Source organism: Zootoca vivipara, chromosome 11, assembly GCF_965207765.1.
Source record: "Zootoca vivipara chromosome 11, rZooViv2.hap1.1, whole genome shotgun sequence".
Classification (NCBI taxonomy): domain Eukaryota; kingdom Metazoa; phylum Chordata; class Lepidosauria; order Squamata; family Lacertidae; genus Zootoca; species Zootoca vivipara.
The window spans coordinates 46573127-46596306 of record NC_142594.1 but is presented as its reverse complement, the minus strand read 5'-3'; the positions used below and the strand labels follow the sequence as shown (position 1 = coordinate 46596306).

The following is a 23180-nucleotide window of genomic DNA, read 5'->3' as shown; positions in this document are numbered from 1 at the left end:
GGAAGTGAGAGCTGGACCATAAAGAAGGCTGATCGCCGAAGAATTGATGCTTTTGAATTATGGTGCTGGAGGAGACTCTTGAGAGTCCCATGGACTGCTAGAAGATCAAACCTCTCCATTCTTAAGCAAATCAGCCCTGAGTGCTCCCTGGAAGGACAGATCGTGAAGCTGAGGCTCCAATACTTTGGCCACCTCATGAGAAGAGAAGAATCCTTGGAAAAGACCTTGATGCTGGGAAAGATGGAGGGCACAAGGAGAAGGGGACGACAGAGGACAAGATGGTTGGACAGTGTTCTCGAAGCTACGAACATGAGTTTGACCAAACTGCGGGAGGCAGTGCAAGACAGGAGTGCCTGGCGTGCTATGGTCCATGGGGTCACGAAGAGTCGGACACGACTAAACGACTAAACAACACAACAACAACAACAGATAATATGTGTTGGGTGAGATGTGTTAATGTACATAAGTAATTGGGTTATGCTGCTTTACAGTAGCTGCCAGAAATGGAAAAAGGTGATGTCATTTAAGGATTGTTTTAATTTCATTTGAATTAAGCGTTAATTGTTTATAGAGCTGTGGTTGTAGATAAGGGTGCACTTTGCTGGGAATTTCAAAGCTATTCCTTTTGGGATTGGTAATAGTAGATGTAGCTTCAGAAGGAATTTGCTGGCTTCCTGGACTCCTTTCCTCTTTGTTGGGTTGGGAAGTGGATCTAAAACTCCACCACCACCTCAGGCCATTTTGACATGTGCCTGGGGCTACCTACCTTTATTTGTTTTCAGCTATAATTATTTCTTTCTGAATATAATTCAGTGCTTTAAATTTTTTAACACCTTTTGCTGTTGCCACTGGGTGAGAGAAAAATGTGCCAGTGGATGGAAAGGAAGAATCTGTGTGCTCCCAATTCTTCCTTTTCAATTCGGCTGCGCAGGAATATCTGTCCTGTATCAGGTGAGCACAATTTTGGGGAAACCCAATGTAGACCAAATGGTGAGGCCTGGCAGTCCTAGTTAAGCCTATGGACCTGAGGTTTTGCACACCTGCCTTACAGACCCATACCATATCGCTTTCTTAGTGATCTTGGAAATTCCATAGGCTCTTATGGCTTAAGATATGGCAAAAATACATGTAGTAGTTCTTGAATATGTGAAACATTTTTTGCACAGAAGTTCAATGTTTTTGAAGTTACAGGAAGGTTATGATTCTGTTAAGGTTCTTCCCATAATATCTCAGTTCACAGAAGCTTTTGTGTAATAAATTGAATACATGAGACTAACTACAATTATAATTTGGAAGGGGCCTGTAATGATAAGTGAAACATAGAAGAACAGGTTAAGTTTTAACAGATCATCTCTGATTACTTGTGAAGCATCTGTACAGTTAACACAGAGATAAAATAAAGCAAGTTGACTAGTGCTGGAAATAATACCTATTTAGGCATGTTGCTTTGAGATAAATACAATGAAAGTTGACAAAGCTGCTTTTTATTACCCACACAACATTTTCCAACCTATTTGCTTTTTCCTTTTTAGACTTCTGTACAGCTTGGCTTTTAATGCCAGGTTCCTGAGGCATCTTTGGTATTTAATCTCCTCAATGACTACACGAATGATTACTGGGTATGTAGTATTCATTAATAATCTAAATGTAAATGGAGCAGTGTGTGCCAATGCAGAATGAAACGGTGTGTGAGAATAAATGGGAGGTGTGTTGTACTTCATACAAACTTGGAGACAGCAGGTGCCATCTTAAAGAGGCACTGCCTCCTATGTGAGAATGAAGAAGGAAGTTTCCTGTAAAATGATGCCTGCTGTCTTGTTTGTGGGCTTCCCAAAGTCATCTTGTTGGCCACTGAGAACAGGATGCTGGGCTAGAAGGGCCTTTGGTCTGATTGAGCAAGGCTCTTCTTAGTTCTTAACACATCTATGAATCATCTAAAAACAAAATACACTTTAAAAAAAAGCATACAGTGGTACCTTGGTTCTCAAATTTAATCCTTTCCAGAAGTCTGTTCCAAAACCAAACAGTTCCAAACCAAGGCACACTTTCCCATAGAAAGTAATGCAAAACGGATTGATCCTGAAGTTGCATAAGTACTGTGATGCACTGATACACCTATCACATCCGCCCATCCACCTGGGAATTTAGCTTTGGTTCCCCCCCCCCAACTTCAGTGCACCTCATTTTTCCAATTAGAACATGCTATTTAAGACTTCTTAATGTGAGTGTCTGTACATTCTGGTATGTTAGTGTCTTCTCTGTAGATATTCATAAAATAGCTTTTAACATTTTTAATGCCTGGCTAAGTGACAGAAAATACCTAATGTTCCATTGGGATATTCAGCTGCGTGTTAACTGTCCTGAGAATATTATATAAACAGAAACATAGATGCCAGCATTATTTCATTAGAATCCATGTTACAAGATAGATTATGAATCTTCCACCTTTTAAATGTAAATAAATGATATAAATATTTTATTTAATAAATTTGAATACCTCCCTTCATCCAAAGGCCCAAAAATGTTATTTGCTGATTCTAAAAAGCATATTTCATCACTTTTAACTTGTTCCATATTGTGGCATCAGGAAAATAAAAATCACCTCAAGTCCTCTCTCCCTCCACCCCGCAGTTCCCAGGCCTAAGATTAAATTTATGACAGTTCTTCCTTCATCTTTTGTTTCATTCTCTTAAGGTCTATGGTGCCTCTCCTTCAGGTGATATCACGTGGCTCACCGATGTCTTTAGAAGATTCTAGTCGGATCATCCCTCTCTTTTATCTTTTTAGTTCTTTGTTTAGTCACTCGCTTATTTCTATACATGATAATGAATTTTTTGGTGATCCTATAGAAGGTAAGAGTATCCTCCTCGACAGCTTTTGTCTAGTGAAATATTTTCCTTCAAAACTCATATTGTTATAAACGTATAGTTGTGTATGTATTATCCACACGGGCTGGAAGTGTACAGTATTTTCCAAAATTCTACAAAACTGAGTAACTGTTGGTTGTCTCATTGTTTTGTTGTTGCTATAATTATACCATAATTTTGAAATATTCCCCTGTTCGTTTGTCTGTCCCTGCCCTTTAATATCTCAGGAGTGGAGGGGAAATTTGGATGGAGTGGATGCTGAATTTGCTGGGGTTTTAGTCAGGCCTGTGCAACTTATGACTTTCAAGCTGGACAGAACCCATTGGACACACAATGGTAGTCTGCAGGATGCTTAACCATATTTTATTTGGGCAGCTGAAAGCAGCCAAGCAGTAAAAAGGAGCATTCTGGTGCTTCCATACATGGTGTGTAGGCTGTGTTGGGCTTTTTGGGTTAGAAGTTGTATGGATCTGGTTAAAAATAAAGTGCCAAATTTGAGTTTAAAAATTGTCATAGATAAAACAACAGGGAAGGTTTTATTCGGCTTGCACTGCTTGTATAAAATTGGCATGCAAAAATGTTAAAACCAAAGCCCTATACTTAATCTGCTATATTAGAAATGTAGCTAACTCTTAGCTACGTTGAAAGCAAAGAGGCATAATTCTGACCAGACAATATTAGCATAGATCCAAAATATCTTCTCCAGTTCTGTCTTGTAGCTTGGGTCCAGAGAAATAACTTCTATTTATGTATTGTCTAGTTGTAGGTCCAAGGCAGTCATCGATGATGCCTTTTACGTTAGAAGAACTGGTAATATTATCACGCTGCCTTCGAGATGCTTGCTTAGGAATCATTAAATTGGCATATCCTGAAACCAAACCAGAAGTTCGTGAAGAATACATTGCAGCGTTTAGAAGTGTTGGAGTCACCACAAATACAGAAATGCAACAGTGCATCCAAACAGAACAGAAACGGTGGATTCAACTCTTTAAGGTACAATATGGTTTTGATTTATATATAGAACTTCCCTTTTGCATGCACTTTAAACATGGAGATAACACAGGTGATGATGTCTACATATGGAGTTAGCACCTGATTTAATGGCAAAGACAGTAAGCGATACTAGTTTTTTAATGAAAGGGGCTTTTATAGAGTATGTTTCTCCTGATTGTAAAGGCTATTATAAAATAGTATTTCTGGCAGTATACTTTTAATCTAATTGAATTTAAGTGGGATTATAGAATTGTGAAAAACGCCACTATATCTTGGAACAAGTAGTTTTCTTGAGGAGCTTAGATGCAGAAAGGAGAAGTGATGTAGAAAATGGATGCTACATTCGTTTCTGATTCAGCTATTGATGTTCAGTTGTCAGTTCTTGCAGATGTTAAATGTCAATAAATAATGAGTATCCCAGGGTCACCATTGTCCTATTGATGACTATTGGCATGTTTAGAGCTTATTGCTCTGCTTTCAGACAGTTTGGAACAATGCAGTAAAAAGGACCAAACTGAGTAGGGCTTTAGAGATGGGTCTTTTACAAAAATGGATAGCAGAAGTTGGTTTTTTATTTTATTTTTAAAAGAAACTATTCTGTTAGCACAAGGGTAGGGAACATTCCAGAGGTTGCTGGGCTATGGTTGGTTGGGCTGATGATAGTTGTAGTCTAAGAACATCTGGAGGACACCTGGTTGGCAACCCTTTGTTAGTGAATCAGTAGGGCTAATAATACATTATTCAGTTTTCCCCTATTATTTCTTTTTTCTCTGTTGAGACAATCTTGGAGCTCTGCCCATGATCCATACTTTATGTACTGATTTTCAGGGTGTCTGTATGATCTTAAGCCCCTTTTTGAGTACCATACACATTGCAGAGCCTGGCTGAAAAGCTATTGTGTTGATTCAACCAACTATGGGTATAGCCAGCTAACTTTGCTCATCAGTTAGTATTTCAGGGAGACTGTTCACAAATAAGATTGTTCAGGAGTGTGCTCTTTGTATTAAACATTTCTAAATAAGTAGTCTTCTACCCAGTCTATTTTTCTTTTTGGCAACGCAAGGTTGAACAACACTAAGGAGGTGGGTTAGGAATTGAGAATATTAACGGTTGTGCAAGAAAGTGCTTGACTTGCCATGAAATTTCTGCAGCAAACACATATAGTCAGCTAAAATTACTCATTAAAGGAGTGGAAGCAGAAGAAATGCATTTTCCAAATTGAATGCTAGATTTACAGTCGGTTTAATACTGGCGACCTCTCACACACTAATGTTCAGTTCGAGTCATCAGCCGTCCCTTCAGGTCTTTTATCACTGCTTTTGTCAAGCTATCTATTTAATTGAAAGAAGTTAATTGAATGAAAATGATCAACTAAGCTTGTATTAATATTGCTAATGGAACTTTCTTCTTGGCCATGTTTGGAGAAAGATGTCATGCTAGACTTTAGGAAAGGCCCATTAATGCTTGCACTTAACCTGATGGGCTAATTAAGGAATGCTTATTCATTCTACAAGTCTACAATAGCCTCTATCCCGCCCATTTTGCCCGATTTTTACAACACATTTCACTTATGAGCATGAACATTACGGACATTACCAGTGATGAGAGTAACTGATAATGTTTTGATTGTGTTGAATACGGCCCTAATGCATCACTGAAGTTAGAATTTTTGCAGATTGATCTAATATCTGTTTGCACAATTTTATTTAATTAGATGTCCTTTCATTATCCTGTTACATGCTCAGTTTGTTAAGCTGTGCAGAGAGGCCCAACATATGTTTTTGTATGTTATGAAATCATGCCATGTCCTTGCGCTGGGCATCATTACATCCATTTAGCAAACTATCTGGTGTTGAAATCTACAAAAAGAACTGTAGTTCCAGTGGGTCATGATAATTAAAATTGTACAAAGAAAAGCAAGTTGCAGTATAATGTTTACCAAACAAGAAATATATATAATGCATTTCTCTTAATCTGTGTATATTCTGTGCCTTTAAAAATGGAACTGCACAAGACACACCTCTGTGGCCAAGGGGGGAAAACATGTGGCCTCCCAGATCTGACTCCCACCATCCCTGAACATACCCCATGGCTGATGGGAGCTTGAGTCCAACCTCTGGAGGGCTACAGGTTTTCCATGCCTTTTGCCCAACACAAAATGATAGAATCTCATCTCATTAAAGCAGAGTGCAGGTTAGATCCCCATATAGGACAGCTGTGTATTTCTGCATTTTAGGAGGTGGACTAGATGATCCTTGGCTTCCCTTCCACTCTATGATCTGTATGTCAGATATAACATAGATCTAACCCACTTCTGTCATGTTCTGTGAATGTAGGAGTCTATGGTAAACAAATTGAATGAGATTTGTGGAATATAATCTGTAGTACTAAAGGTTTTAAGTCCTGCATTTTTGCATGAGATTCAGTTTTTCACGCGAGTTGTAGTGGGTGATGCTCTCACTGATAATCAAGTAACCCATCACAAAAAATTCCTATTACCTAGACAGACATGCACAGTTCAATCCTTCTCTTTGAAATCTGCCCCAAGAAGGGAAGAAATCTCTGTCTCACTCAAGCAGTGTGCATTCCTGCCTCTAAAGTAGTAACTTCTTACTTAATGGAACCAGTTTGCAACAAAGTTACTCTTCCATTTGTGCCAAAGAGGCAGCTGAAAGAGGGACTGTAGGTGCCACTTCCAAACAAATAGTTTTATCCTTGTTTGCATGCTTCTGCTGTTGACAAACCTGGGTCTCTTTCTATAAAGGTCAAAAGGATTCATTGCTGTTTTGAAACAAAATAAAAAGAAAAAAGAAAAATTCCTTCCAGTAGCACCTTAGGGACCAACTAAGTTTGTCATTGGTATGAGCTTTCGTGTGCACGCACACTTCTTCAGGTGTTCTTCAGATTGCTGTTTTGACTTATCCTTAGTTCCACTCTCCAAGAATATTTTAATGAAAATTTGGAAAGAAACCTATTGAAGTAACAAAGTTTATGAAATTGTTTCATTTCTATAAAAAAATGCTTTCCCCATATTCTAGTTCCAAATGTTTTACAAAAGCTGAAGAGATTCCTAAAACAATTTGTAAAAAACAACAGAACCTTACTTAAGAGAATAATTTTTAAAGTTACATTGTTACTTTAGTTTTAGTATTGGAATAAAGAGGGGACAGGATAGAAATTTAGATAATTATTAGGCATGGTGTGGAGAAAGTGGATAGAGAATTCTCTCTATGGAATTCTCCATAATAGGACCCTGATCTAGGGCCCAAGATCACCCAATGAAGTTGGTTTGTAGAAGATTCAGGACTGATAAAAGGAAGTGCTTCTTAACACAACACATAGGAATTCACTGCCATAGGCTGACAACATGGGTGGCTTTAAAAGGGAATGAGACAAATTAATGGAGGATAAGGCAATCAATGGCTGGGCACTACTTCTATAATCATATACAGCGTGCTTCTGAATACTAAATTCAGATGGTTTCAAATTACAAGAAATGAGATTTTGCCTAAACATTAGGATTAACTTTCTGACAGTGTTAGAAACTGAGATATGAAAGCTAAGTGCTAAATGGCACTTTAAACCAAGGTTATGGGCGCAACAACTGAATGTCTAGGCACATCTTTTTAATAACAAGAATACAAAGCTTGAAAATGAATGAACTGCAGTTAAAATATTGTGTTCATTTTTCCCATGGTCTAGTCCAGGCCTCCCCAAACTTCGGCCCTCCAGATGCTTTGGACTACAATTCCCATCTTCCCCGATCACTGGTCCTGTTAGCTAGGGATCATGGGAGTTGTAGGCCAAAACATCTGGAGGGCCGCAGTTTGGGGATGCCTGGTCTAGTCCTTCCCCTCTTAATATTCTTAAGAGGGTCTCTTCTCCAGTCTTCAGAGAGTGGCTGGAAGTGGGGAGGCAGAAAAAGGTAATCCTTTCCTTCTGGTATGATCTGGCCTCTGGTATGATCCAGCAGGGCTCTTGATGTTCATGCCTCGTTTTTAGAATAAAGAATGGTTCTCTTTTGTAAATTCCGTCCCCCCTCTGGTGTGTTTCTGAGCAGGCTTATAGGAAATTGGTCACCCCTCCTCAAAAAAAGAAGCAATAAAGACTATCTCTTCCTCAGATTAATTTATTTGAATGTCTTTCAGATTACTTCCCTCAGTGCTTGAAAGGTTTCACATGCAATATCTCATGACGTTCGCAATCAGGGCCTAATGGAATCAGTGCTTGAGTGACCAACTTGGCTAACCTGCATTGAATTTTACAAAGGGCAAAAAGTGGTGAAAAAGATTCTGCATAATCATACAGATCTCCTAATGGTCCCCCCACCAGTAGTTTTCTAACCTGTAAAAAGTTCACTTAATAAACCAGGTCATTAAAAAAAAATAGCTTCAGTATGTGAAAAGGAAACCCTTTTGATTGCCCATTAAGTTTTTTTGCTCCTTTTGGCATCTGCCCACTAATGCACCAGTTGAGACATTATTGAAGTAATTACATTTTTTTAAATAAAAAAAAACCCCTATTGGCTCAATACTGTACACCATAGTGCCATACATCTACTGTGCTGCTTTCAAACTTGATATAACTATGGGAAGGGCAGGGATGTTAAAGAGAAAAACAACTACCGTACCAGACTTTTAGAGGACATCTGAAGGCAGCCCTGTTTAGGGAAGCTTTTAATGTTTAATAAATTATTGTATTCTAATATTTCTTTTGGAAGCCACCCAGAGTGGCGGAGGAAACCCAGCCAGATGGGCGGGGTATAAATAATAATAATAATAATAAATAATAATAATTTAGTCTTAGAAATTAAATAAGAGTGTCTTAAAATGTTCAATTACGATCTGGGTCTTGAATCATCATATGCATTCTTGGATCTTGTGAATGTCCCAAGGAAGGGAATATGTAACATCTCTTTTCTAGCATTATTCTTTTCCCTACCTCCAATTATCACCTGTGATCTAGCACTGGTAACTGTTGGAGGAACTGGATATTTATGTAGGTGTTAATTTCTTTTATGGTCACAAATCACCAGATGTATGAGAGAAATCAACAGGTAAAGTCAACTAAGGCAGTTACTATGGCAATGACCCAGTGTTTAAGTCATCATGTCAGCTCATTAGTCAGTCAGTCTGTCCATGAGTTGGAGTCTGTGTTGTCTTGAAGGTTTATGCTTTATGCTTGCATATATGTGTATCTGTATCTGCAGAGCCAACAAGCTGTATGTATATATGAACACCTAGAACTGTATTACTAAAGACTTATCTTTTACAGCCGTAAACTATTTTGGATTTTAAGCTGCCTCTGGGTGGTAACTGGAACTGTGGGGCAACTACTTCTATGTGGGTATCTTACTCAGATATCCTGCCTCCTGAAACTTTGTCCTTATATCATGATGAGTAGATACAGGCCTGTTCAAATGTAACGTTATGTAATGTTAAACCTTTACAACAGTGAGCTGCAGCAAGCCTTGGTCTTATATACTTCCATCTCCTCCTTGGGCGCATTTGTAAAGAGGAGTTAAGAAATACTCAATTCCATTTTAAAATAACTGCCGCTTGTTGTGACACCTGAACTGTACAAACTGTGGTTAATCTTAACTATGGCCTATTCCAACAAACTATAGTAAAGTTTAACCACAGTTTATCTGGGTTCAGATGTCATGACAAATGACAGTTAATCTGAAATGGAAGCAATACTTTGCTGAGGCTTACTGTGGCCCATTCTTGTAATGCTGAACCATGGTTTAGTAGTACTGTATATTCGAATACAGCCACTATTAATGACTGCAGTTAGTGCAAAATGAGGCAGTGCGATTGTTGATGGGAATGAGAGTCTGTCAGAATATTACACTTGTGCTTAAAGACTGGCACTGGCTACCAGTTGGCTACTGGGTTGAGTTACTATAGGTACAAAAAAGCTCTTAATTGTTTGGGACCAGATTACTTAATAGATCACCTTACTTCATACATACGAATGCGATCACTTTGATCTGTAGAACTTGTGCCATGTCTACATTTGCAAGGAGTAATTCCCTTAATGTGGCAGCACCTGTCCTTTGGACAGTCACCATGATGCCTGCAGAAAACTTTTCTGGTTCAGCTGGCCTATCCAGATGTGTAATTTTGTTACATCTGCTCTTAAATCTGTTTTAGATGTTTTATTGTACGTGGTTGTTTTTATGTTTTAAATTTGTTTTTATTTACTTTTAAAATGTCTTATTCATTCATTCATTTATTTAGTGTGTGTTTTCTGCCCAGGGAATGGCAGATTGTAAATTTAAGTAAATAAATGGTACAATTGGGTATTCTATTTTAAATTACGGTAAATGAAAACAATTTAGTTACCTTGACTTTCCTTGAAATCCGAACTTTTTACATGTTGAGTGATTTCAGTTGTCTTGATGAAGATGTAATTTAAATAATGTATCTAATGAACTTTGGCCAAATATTTGATTACTTAATCATGTCTCTTAAGAACAAAAATACTGTAACATTGTATATTTTAAAATATTGCTGCTTTGTCTGTGGTATTCTGAAAAAGACAAAGTTACAATCTATATTGATATATTTCTGCCATCCAGGTAATCACTAACTTGGTGAAAATGTTGAAATCTAGAGATACAAGAAGGAATTTCTGTCCACCAAACCACTGGCTTTCAGAACAGGAAAACATTAGAGCAGATAAGGTAATACAGATGTGGCTGTTTTAAAAAGCTCTTAATTCTTTTAAAAATCAAACACTGTACAGATTTAAATTCAGTTTCCTTTTAAAATCAGAATCCTGGTATTAATGGTCACATACATACTTTAGTACAATTCTGATGCAGGTGTTAACCCGACTCCTTGAAGCATTTTGCATGTTTATGTCACTTGTTCTCAGTTCTCTATTTGTGATATATTTGTCATATCCCACTGTATGCAGGGTTAAACCACAGAGCCTAGGGCTTGCCGATCAGACGGGGTGAGCGCCCGTTGTTCAGTCCCTGCTCCTGCCAACCTAGCAGTTCGAAAGCACGTCAAAGTGCAAGTAGATAAATAGGTACCGCTACAGCGGGAAGGTAAATGGCGCTTCCGTGTGCTGCTCTGGTTTGCCAGAAGCGGCTTTGTCATGCTGGCCACATGACCAGGAAGCTGTACGCCGGATCCCTCAGCCAATATCGCGAGATGAGCGCCGCAACTCCAGAGTTGGTCACAACTGGACCTAATGGTTAGGGGTCCCTTTACCTTTAATATGCATGTTTACTAAGAAGAAAGTTGCACTGAATTCAGTGGTACATACTTGGGAATAATTTTGTGTAGGATTGTAGCACAAGGTATTTGTCATATTCCAGGATAAACTTGTGATGCCTTGCTCTGTGGCCCAATGCATATGTAGAGTTAATCAGAATTTAGGGGTCGGGAATGGTGTTTTATTTGAGTTGAGCATTATTTTAATACATGGTATCTGTTTTCCTAGAACATGGTTTGTGGTATCTTAACAGAGCTTTATGTCATTTGAAACTCTGTTTCTGATAATAATGATTAAACAGCAGGAAAAATTTTTGTCTTACAGTTTTAACATGAAATATTTAACTATTTCATTTAATAAACAACTAGGTTACACAGCTTTATGTGCCATCAGCCAGGCATGTATGGAGAGTGAGAAGAATGGGAAGAATAGGACCACTGCAGTCTACTCTAGATGGTAAGACAGTATTGCTTTGCCTCGGAAAATGTTTCTTTCTTTTAATAAAGGAATTTGAGCTTTCCCAATCTCTTGATAAAGCATTTAAGAGAATTTGTGCTCCAATCACAACACAGTTCATTGGCAATAGCATGCTTCTGAATTGTAGTTGCTGGGGAACAATACATTGTGCTCATGTCCATTTTGGGGCTTCCCCAAATATCTGGTGGGACAACCAGACAGGATGCTGGACTAGATGAACCCTTGGTTTGATGATGTAGGATTTTTCCTACATTCATGCCAGCAGTTGTTAATATACCAACTGCCTCTGGGATTGAGTGAGCTAAATCTTACCTAGACAATTGATGGTACCCACTAAAGACCAGTAGCTTTTTACATGGCCAGTTGGTAGGTACTTGAAATTCCACTGTATTTGATGCCCTCTTATCTGTGCAACAGATAGATTTGCAACCAAAATCAGTTTTCTCTGCCTGTTCATGTCCACTTTAATTTCTTGGTGAAATAAAGGCTTAATCTTCCATAGGTTGTTCCTCTGGCTTTCTTGATTGAATGCCCTTGAAATGAAAAAAGATGTGATCAACATGATTGTGTGAAGAAGGGCACATAACAGTGTGTTTATGATTTGTTTAATCCCACTTGACTCCATATGGGCTAGAATCAATTAGTGTGAAAGAACCACTGACTCACATATGGTTATGTTTATTTGTGCTTTTTCATTTACTTAAATGGCAAGCTCTTGAGTTCTAAATGTCTTGTGTATTGATGACTCCATCCCATATTTCTCTTTAAAGATGGAAACGTTGATGGGGCAATGTAGATAAAATTGACTAATTGACCAGAATAATTGAACTGCTGAAGTTAGATAGTGGTTTACCTTTGCTGTACATGCACTTTGTTTTAAAACGCTTTTAACCCTTAGCTTAATAGATAGCATACGTTGACTGTAATTAAAACTGTTTACTGAAAGTTAGGAAAACACTCATTCCAAGGGTTTACAATATTGGTATTTGCCAAAAGTTCTCAGCTCTGTTTCTGTTGCACTAAATAGACACTCTTAATAGCTCTAGTTAAAAATAGCTTGAGGAGCTCAAAAGTATAGTATCTGTTACTGCTGATGCTTGCTATTGAAAGGCCAGCTAGTCACTGCTATCCTGCAAACAGATGATGATAAATTGCCTCCGAGCATTTCCTCTGCTTTAATACTCAAGTCATACATACCCAGTCTTCCAAGAATGTTTTACCATTCCTGCAGACAGTGTCTGCCTGTGCTTGGGAATAGATCTTTAATCATTTACGCAAATAACTAAAATTTTGTACTGTACTTTCTTTGTTTGGGGAGTTTTTATTTCCAACCAAATTGGTTTGCCTTTGTCCACATGAACATTTATATGAGGTGTACAGTTTAACACAGACAACATGTCTCTTGTTCCAGTGACTATAGCCAGGACTCAGTTAGGGTTATACAATTGTGTGTGCATCTGCATACCTGGTGGGACTTCCTACAGTTTCATTTCTGAATTACAGCTTCTCACTTTGCATTGGAGACCACTCCCAGTATCCTTTGAGTTTGGGAACTGCGTGTTGAGTGGCACAAAGTATGTGGATGGTTCAGTAGGAAGAAATGCCACCAAGTCTTTAGTATATGAGCAGTAACTCCCCACACAACTATTTCTCAGTTTCTCATTGCTTTATACAGTCAGCAAGCTTGACTCTCTGTATGGAGTGGTGACCTCTTTACCATCCAGAGAAGAATGGAAAGGTAGTATATTGTATTGTGCACTAAAAACCGAGCTCTCTCTTTCTCTCTGACTTTCAATTTAAAAAGTGGGGTTGGATCCAGCACCTCTTTCCGTGTCTGAGGAACGACAACTTGCAATATTGACTGAGCTACCTTTTGTGGTTCCTTTTGAAGAAAGAGTAAAGGTACATCATCTCTTTAAGTATTGTACTTTTGACAGTTAGCATAAACCAATGTATTTGCTAAATACAGAATCTTACTACATTTGTAAAGGACCCTGTTCTGCAGCACAGAAGTAGGTGATCTTTCTGGGTGATCCTATCATTCCAGAAGCTATTTTAAAATAATTAAGTGAGTGGTGGTATGTTTCAAAGGTTCTTCAGTTTTAGTGCCTCCGTCTTAAAGTGGCCTGGAATGTTTGTATGTGTCTCGTGGTGTGATGTTTTTCTTTCTCCCTAGATGCGCCAAAGCTATTCTTCGTGCCTCCTCTCCCAACCTGGTGTAATGACGGTGTTTTGGACTACAGCTTTCATTAGTGTGCCTAATGGTCACGGAGGATGGGAATTGTAGCCCAAGACACCGGCAGGGCACCAGGTTGGAGAAAGTTGCCTTATGATCACAGCTGTGTATGCCTTGCTGGTGTTTAACAGTCATTTGTTGTTCTGGTTGCAGAGGATGGGCAACACTAGAGAAACAAAGTCCAAAGCGCTGTTATACTTTTAGAATGGGGAGTGCCTTTTTGGGGGTGGGGTCGGGGCTGGGGGATCCTGACCTCAACCTATAATTTAGTTATAACTTTGAAAATCATCAGCCCTTTGAAGTATACCACAAAGTGCCTATTGTTTAAAGGGGCTGTCTTCATCTTCTTAGTTTAAAAAAACTGTAATAACTTTCTAAGGTTCTTTTGTTGACTCTACAGCTTTCAGCTAATTAGCAAACTGAATTCCCAGAATTGTGCTGCCATCAATGTGTGCTAGTACTATCAAGGAAATGAAAGATAGTTTCATGGGAGAAATAAATCACTGTTTCCCAAAAGGACAATGATAAATGGAGGGGAAACGTGTTGTTTCGCTTTGGTGCAAGACTTATAAGTGATACAGAACAGAATTATAACTTGAAACTTGCATTCGTCAAGTTTCTTAATGGAGGCATAATACTTTTTTAAACTATTCCCTGTATTAACAGTTCACACACATTAACAAACTCTCCAGTATATTACTTTTTCTCTCCCTTTTATTTCTCGATTTATACAAGATATTTCAAAGGCTGATCTATGCTGACAAACAAGAAGTTCAAGGAGAAGGCCCATTTCTGGATGGAATTAATGTCACTATTAGGAGAAATTATATTTATGAAGATGCATATGACAAACTTTCCCCTGAAAATGGTAATGCATTTTTAAATTAATGCTAAAATAAGTTCATAGTAATAAAATCACTTGCATTGGGAACTATAAAAATATGAGCTATATACTATTTTATTGCATGAGAAGCTTACATCCAGATTGTGGGCCAATTTGGTTAGTGCACCATATGAAGATGAATGATTTTCTACCTCGGAATTCTATCTATCTGTCTCCACCGGGCACTTGTGAAGCTGTTCTTTTTTGGGATTTTAAAAAACCTTTTTTTTATATAAAAAAAGCCTGTTGCACATTAATTTTGCCTAGATTTATTCGATGTGTTGCCTGTTTTTTCCCATGTTGTGAGTGGATTTCCATACTTTCAGTAGGATTTCAAGCATTTAATTTGTGAATAGCTTATTAGTGGATAGACTATTGTGGTAAGATGAAAGAGCTCATGATTGAATAAAAGCAGGCAGTTTTGGTTCATCTTTCAAGGTCAACATTCATTGGTGAAGCTATACAGTACTTGCTTTCTAATTAAGGACAGAACCACTGTAGAAATGTTAAGTTCAGCGAGCAATAAAAACAGAGAGGCTTCATTCAGTAGTTGGGTTCCAAAAATAAACCCTATAAGTCTTAAGATGGAATGGTCTGATAGGAGTTATCTAACAGCACCTTACAGGGGTGCAGGTTCCTCAGCACTTATTTAGAACGATTTGTCCTGAAGAAAGCCTGAACCAAATGCACCTTTAATTTTTGTTTAAGTGGAACTGTAATTGTTTTATAACATTAGGCATGTCGATAAGGTCAACAGACTTCATAACATAAAGGGACTACTTTACCCATCAGTGGATTTTTTGGAAAGAAAGAAAGAAAACCAACCTCAGGAAATCCATTACATTGGGACAATGAGTTTTAGCTCATGTACTTTTAGATTGCACTTTTTTATGTGTAAAGAGTTGTGCATTTGCAAATCCTTACATAACTTGTTTTCTCTTTCTCTAGAACCAGATTTGAAAAAACGAATTCGTGTCCATTTACTTAATGCCCATGGTCTAGATGAAGCCGGTATTGATGGGGGTGGAATATTCAGAGAATTTCTGAACGAACTGCTTAAATCAGGATTTAACCCTAACCAAGGTTTTTTTAAGACCACTAATGAAGGACTGCTTTACCCTAACCCTGCTGCACACATGCTCATTGGAGAGTCATATGCAAGGCACTACTATTTCCTTGGGAGGATGCTTGGAAAGGTAAAAAAAAAAGCAGATATATATGAATAGGAGCTGCTTGTGTAGTATATGGGATAGAAGTGGATATTTTTTAACGGAATGTTTTCAGAAATGGAAAGTACTTGGGAAACAATATTAGTTATGTATCCATTTTCTTTGCCCTTTGTATGAAGAGAAGGGCGTCTTCATTTGCTTTAATGATATTGATTGTTAAATGTGCACAGCTTCATTCTTCATGCTTGACAATCTTACTACTTGCGGGGTTACTTTCTTAATGCTCCGTGTTTTAAGTTAAAATTTACACATACCATTTTTGGCCAGGACATTTTCCAAGTTGAATCGCCTTCACACATAAAATTAACAAGACTTTGTAAGCAGGTTATAGATTATGAAGTCTGAATGATCACTAGTGTCAGATAAATTTCTTTTTCAGGCAGACAATTATAGATAGATATGATATTGAACTCTCTGATTTGATAGGGTTTCATTCATAGAATCTCAAGCCTGGTCATGGTGTCAAGTTTTAGTTTTTTCAGTGTCCGGAAAAATACATTTGAATTCTACCAAGATGATTCCTTTCCCAACCCAACCGAGCAACTTTTTTTCTTGTCTCTAGTGCGTGGAGCAGGACCTTAGATACTCAACAGCACTGAGCCATGATAAGTTAAACAAAAGAGCAGGATTCCATAATTACCAGCGTTCCTGAGAGTGACACCAGTTGCACAGAGGGGTGAAGATGCAGGAGTAGAACAATTTCACACATTATGTTTTTAGGTGTACACCTAAGATATTTTAAGTGCACATCAAAACATGTAAATCACGAACTTCTTTGCAAACTTGTGTCATCGGGAGACTTGTTGGGTTGGAGCACGCTTGACTGCACACTCTGGATTTGTCTCAACATGGTGTGTGAAATGGCCTTTGCCATCTGCCCATATCAAGGCTCCACATAACAACACTATAGAATAGTTTGTGCTGATCTTGGAGCTACTTGTAACTGCTAGAGTAGACATGTATTGGATCTGGAAGACTTACCTCGCCAACATCTAAAATACAAAAGCTGCTATATTTTACTTGGATATTAACAGGTTAATTGTTAAAGTGTTAAAAGGGGAGTGGGGGAAGTTTGACTTTGGGTTGGGATAAGCTGAGTGGCATGGCTGTTCTTATACTTTGAAATCAGAAGGAACCCAGTTACTTGTCATTTTGAAAGCAGTCAAATATTGATGTGTGTGTGTTCTGTGTTTGCATAAGGCACAAAATGACTACGTTATTTAATAATTAGCTGTACCCAGGTGCAGAAACACCCTTTAACTGGCATGTTTGGAAAGCTGATGAATTCAGTAGCAAGATAAGGCACGGTTTTACTATTTGGTCCCTGCCAGTATTGTGGTTTTAGTTAAAGACTTCATTAAATTCTTCTGTTTTATAAAAATACTTACCTTTTATCCATTTGCAAATAATTTCTGAATGCTGCAGTTGTTTAGTCTTTGTATAAATAAACTGCATGCCATACAAAGGAAGCCGTCTGAAATCCACAGAAAATAAATAAAAATGCAGAGAATGTTCTGCTAAGAGCTCTATTTATATGACACTATTATCAGAAAACAAATACATTAACATTGAATGATTTACCTATATTCTTTGTAGCCAGCCATTCAGAGGTAATCACCTAGTATATTTTAGTTAGTGATGAATATTTCTTACCCCAAATATTTTTAATTCCCCCCCAATGTTTATTATTAAATAAAATAAAGAACATAAATAAATACTACTACAGCAGGATGAAAGCAGCATAGCATAGGGCATTATCATTGATCTTGTTCTAAAATATTACAAAAATACCCATTTTACCATAAACATGGCTTATATGTATTCTTTTGTTATAAGTTATCTTAATCATAGATACTATGGATCAAATTTTCCCAGCCCATGCAGATATCCATTTTTATTACTCTCTTGTTCCAGTTCTGTCTTGAATAAATTATATTATATCCCTGGCAATTTATAATAATACACATTAAAAACTCTTCATTGTGGTAGTTGCAATTTTGAAAGAATATTACCCCCCCTCCAAATATAATTGAATTATAGATGCTTCATATCAGTCCTAACCATGTCTACTAAGAAGCAAGTCCTATTGAATTCAGTGGGGCTTACTTCTAGGTAAGAAAGATTAGGACTGCAGCCATAACTACTTGGGATTACGGTACATTTATAGAACGGTACATCTATGCACTTCTACTTGAAAATAAGTCATATTCAGTTCAGTGAGGCTTACTTTTAGATATGGAGGGTATAAGGTAATAGGTTCATTGGTTCAATAAATCAGTTTAAAACATTTTGATAGACTAATATATTGATCAAATAGGCAGCAGATTTTGAAAATGAATTCAGGTTGAGCTTTGAGGTGGCACTAGAGGCGTTATGAAACAGCAGGGAATGTCTCTTAAGGTGACAGAACCAAGTGTCTGAAAATGTTGAGTTACTGTTTCAAAACTGTTTCACTTGCATGCTTTTCTTCCAGTTATTAAAAATTATTTGACTGAAACTCATATGATTAAGTATGGCTGCAATCCCAACCCCACTTACCTGGGAGTAAGCCAAATTGAATCTAGTGCTTTGGAGCAGAGGTGGTTCATTTTTGTGTGTGGGAATATTACTGAACTTCAAAGAACTTCATGGCAGACACAAATTCTAGAGGGAAGGTTTTCTCCGGTACTGCATTTCCACCATGGGAAAAGCATGTTGAACTTTCATGTCATGCAGTTGTTGAGGGACCAGGTGATTTGCTAGAAAACTAGACATACCCAGGGGGAACAGGAGCAGATCAGATATCTGAGCCTGCTCTGTGCTTTGAAGAACTCCTAGGTTGGCTCTATCCTTCTTTATCCTCGCCTCAAATAGATGTCAAATAAAAACTAGAAATCTTTTTAAAAATCTTTTTACGTCCCCTAAAACATTTTTTAATGCCATTAAGTAAACTGCCTGATATTCTACTTTGGTGGTTTGGGCCTTTTTTATTCAATATGTTAATAGCACAAAGAAATGTGCTATTTGAATAATTTCAAAATAGTATGAATTGGCTAATGATTTAGTAGTATAAGAACTCAGTATTGTTCAACAGATTTTAATAATTCCCTAATGCTAACTTATTTTTGAAATGGTTTTAACATAACTAATACTGTATGCATCCCTCTACCAGTACCTTTCACATAACCAATTATCTTTTCATTACAAATGGCTAAACTTAGTACCAGCATTTATAAATATGTGTCCAGCACTAAAGGACTACTAAAAGTGTGGTATTTTAACACTAAATCTTTGAAAAGGAAAAGATTGTATTGATTGATTGTGATATTTATTGGGTCATAATGTATTTAAATTTTCTTTAATGCATATGTTAGTGATTGTTTACTGTGATAAAGTGCACAAAGGTCTCTGCAAGCAATTCTACATGGAAAGAATTACCTCATGTCAGTGGTCACTTCTCAATTAAAAGTTCCATTAGCAGATGATTCCAGCTTCTGGTTTGTGTACTGATTGCATTTTATAGCTCCTAAATCAGGCTTCCTAGACAGGGAATAAATAAACAGTTAAAGTATGTGGTAATGGCATCCTGATCTTCTTTTGCCTTTGGAAACACCTAGGTCCATTTAAGTCAATTAAGTTCAGAATATTTAGTGGAATAAATTGTCATGTTTGAACTCTTACTGAAAATGAGTACTCTGCTGATTTGAAGATATTGATTCATCTCAATACGTGTTCCCACCACATGGATTAATTATAATTACCTCTGCCCAGTTGTTGTTTTTAAACAAATGCTTCATAAAGAAAAATTATACTTCATGCTGGTAATTTTATTCTAAGAGCTCATCTTCATGAACTTGCAACAGGATAATTCTTTTGATAATTCTAGGGCACTCGTACTCTTAAGGCCCTGTGGCTATCTGTGCAGCGTAGCAAAAATTCTTCCTTAATGCGGATCATTATAGGAAATTGTAGTCTTGTGATTCTAGTTATGTGCACAGAAACAGATGTGCAGGTGTGTGAAATACAGTGGTACCTCGCAAGACGAAATTAATTCGTTCCACGAGTCGTTTCGTGTTGCGATAAGTTCGTCTTGCGAAGCGCGGTTTCCCATAGGAATGCATTGAAATTTAATTCATGTGTTCCTATGGGGGGGAAGCACAAAAAAGGCACAGTCTCACCTGCCACGGCCAGAAGTTTTTCAGGGGGAAGCAGGAGGGCCAGGGAGAGGCTCCCTCCCTCCTTCCCCAGCAGCTGGACCCTCGCGCCCAACCAGACAGCCAGCCCGTTCATGCGCAGGCAGGCAGACGTAAGGTGAGTGAGGGGGGATCCGGCTGTTGCAGAAGCCGGGCAATGGCGGGTGGCGGAACTGCGAGGCGCGCTGGCTCTCGGTCTGACTTTCTCCTCGCGGTGCCCTGCTTCATCTTGCAAAGTTTTCTATGGCATGGCCATAGAAAACTTCGTCTTGCGAGTCTGCCAAAAAAATCGCAAAACATTTTCGTCTTGCAATTTTTTCATGCCGCGAGGCGTTCCGTCTAGCGAGGTACCACTGTACGACTTTGAAACTTCTGCTTGGAAGATAAGCACAAATCCTCCCATATCTTTTGTAGTTTTGGTTCTGTAACTGAAATGCCAGAGGCCCATAACGTTATCCTGTGTGTCTGCTCATAATAGAAGTACATAGCTATTTTTCTGTTTAATATGTGTGAGTAAAAGTTTCTTTCAGTGTAAAAGAATATATTAATCATTCAGGGGATCATGAGTTTGCTGCCACCACCGCCACCCAGCAACCCGCTCCGTAGCGCGCTCTGCTTCAGAGCGCGCCGGCCGAGCAGAGCAGCAGCGCCAACCCGGACAGATTGCGCAGTCCATCCTGGCGCGTGTGTCGTTACGTCAGGATGCATGCGTGCGGCGGAGCGATGCTCCACCCCCAGGGGGTGCTGCCCCGGGCAGTCAAGCGGCACTGTTCGCCACTGCTTCATACTTGCATGCTTCTCCTCCCATGTGGCCAGAATGAGTTCGGCAGCAACCATCTTAACTTAACAGCAATTTTGCACGCTTAAGAATAACTGGTACCAAGAACTTCCAAACTTTTTTTCCTGGCTGCATGGGAGAAGGAGCAGGGAGTGCTCAAGCCTGATGTATTTTTAGTTTTTAACTTTGAAAATAAAGGACCAAGGTGAGCTTGGCTTGATCAAGAAACCCCAGAAGTCTGGGCAAGTGTGCACCTACTGCAATGTGTGGCTTATTATATTTTGCCACGTAGAAAGAGAAGAGCTTAACTGTGACTAACTTATCAAAGAACTGCTGTACATTTTGCAGATGCCTGTTTAAAAAACTTAGCTTTTACTCTAATTGGAATATTAACTATTCATCTCACCTTGTTTATACTATGAATGTTTCTTTTGTCTTTTATATTTGGAAGAACTTGGCTATGGGAAACTGTGTTTAATTAAAATTATAGTCAAGCTGGCACAATCAAGGTGGCCTAGAAATGTTTTATATAGTTTTTAGATTAAGTTATAAATGTTTGCTGTGGAGCTACCTGAAGATTGATAGATCTGCATTTGAAAAGCATTATTTTTATATTGATTCTTAATGTAGTAAATTACTAAAGTTATTTGGCAGCAAACAGAAATGGCCTGTGATGTTGTTCACATTTATTCTCCTGATAGCACCACAATTTGCATTAATTGCATTGCTAGTGCACTCACTTATATTAAAAGGCTTCTACGATAATTAATCCTTTTTATTTCAAATCATTTTGGCACAATTTCCAGCAATAAACACTCATAAAAGACAGACACTTGAAAAATAACATGCAGGTTCTTTCAATATACCTATTGCTATTTTCCCTTGACAAGGAGTTATTGATAGGCTTCTAGGAGCCAGTGTTAACATGTGGCTAAGAATTAAGACCCATATGAAAAATGGTAAGTGGATTATTTTGCATAAAAAATAGACAGTTCTTGAATCTGTGTAATTAACCTGTGTTTAGAAAATACCTTGATTTATGCTTACATTTGTATTTCAGTTGCATACATTATGGAAATTTAATTTATAATCCATTTAGCTGATGTGATCATAGTGTTTAGGGCCATCATTTATTAGTGCTTGTATATTAAATGCTTTAAATGCCTAAACCTGACTTGTGTTGGGGGTGGGGACGGGGAAAATATATATAAGGATGCAGAAGTATTTGGTGAGTCAGTGATTAAATTCTGCTTCAGATTTCAGGTAGCTTTGATATATTTACCAAAGTTGTGGAGTGTGTGTGTCTGTTACTAATTCAGAATAGCAAACTGTGACCATACAGATTGCAAATTAATGATTTACACTTGAAGTTTACTTTTTCAGCTACACAAACAAAGGTTTCAGTTTTCATCCCTTTTCCTAAACCATTCAGTGGTGCACACATAATGCCTCCCTGGCTTTGATCTTGTTATTCATACATTCTTGGGGCTAAACTGTCACACAGTGTTTGTGTGTGAAGGTATTTTGATAGGGCATCATTAGGAGATTGGTGGTTTTTACTGCTCTTTGTGGTTCTGTAAATTTTTCTTGACCCTGAATACAGAAAGTTTTTGAAGATTTCCATTTGGAAATAGAAGGAAGGAGCTGCTCTGTTCTCATATACATGCTGTTAATGAGAGTAATTATGCCAACTCATCAAAGAGCAGAAACCTAAAGATCTAGAGCGGAGTAGTATAGGATATAGAGCTAATTACAAATGAAACAAACAAACCTAGAGTAGCACAATCTGCAGCTTCCAGTGTTTAATTGAAAGCTGTCATTAGCTATCACTTTATGGGCAGATAGATAGGCGCATCGTTCTGAATGTCTAGGTGAAAGCAGTATGTGTCTACCATTGATAAATAGGGTGGCCCATAATTCAGTTTAATACTATAACAGCCAGTAAATGCATTGGAATTAAGGACTCTTAGCATATAGAGCGTGGGGTTGGTGTTTGCCTATCCAAAATCCTGGTGAGGTATGGAAAAGAAAAGAAAGGCATTTATATTTTAAGGGCCAGGAAATATTCTAGCATTGAATTGACCGAGTGACCCAAGGACATTGGTTCACTTGTAGGAGAACTTGAATTTGAAGATGCTAGATAGCAGCAGTGGTGCATACCTACTTTTGAATACTTTTTCTAACTTCAATTTTAATGCATTATGAGTAGCTAGCGTACTGTTTTTTTTAAAAAATGTGTCACCTTTCTGTTAGATACCAGGCACCAAGACCCTAACTTTACTGCATTTATAAAATAATAGTAAAACAGTAGCAAT

General features: G+C 38.0%; 1 protein-coding gene across 3 annotated transcripts in view; it reads left to right on the top strand.

Annotated features, from left to right (window-relative positions):
• The window catches only part of UBE3C (ubiquitin protein ligase E3C), a 64579-nt gene that overhangs the window by 30626 nt on the left and 10773 nt on the right, over window positions 1-23180 (top strand). For all 3 annotated transcript variants that reach the window (XR_015946324.1, XM_035128957.3, XM_088653800.1), the window contains exons 11-18: window positions 1533-1619; window positions 2695-2852; window positions 3628-3860; window positions 10444-10548; window positions 11459-11546; window positions 13372-13469; window positions 14539-14671; window positions 15635-15882. Coding sequence is in view for 2 of the 3 variants with exons in the window: in XM_035128957.3 (XP_034984848.2) it covers window positions 1533-1619; window positions 2695-2852; window positions 3628-3860; window positions 10444-10548; window positions 11459-11546; window positions 13372-13469; window positions 14539-14671; window positions 15635-15882 (1150 nt within the window). In the remaining variant the exon portion in view is untranslated. The remainder of the gene's footprint in view (window positions 1-1532; window positions 1620-2694; window positions 2853-3627; window positions 3861-10443; window positions 10549-11458; window positions 11547-13371; window positions 13470-14538; window positions 14672-15634; window positions 15883-23180) is intronic.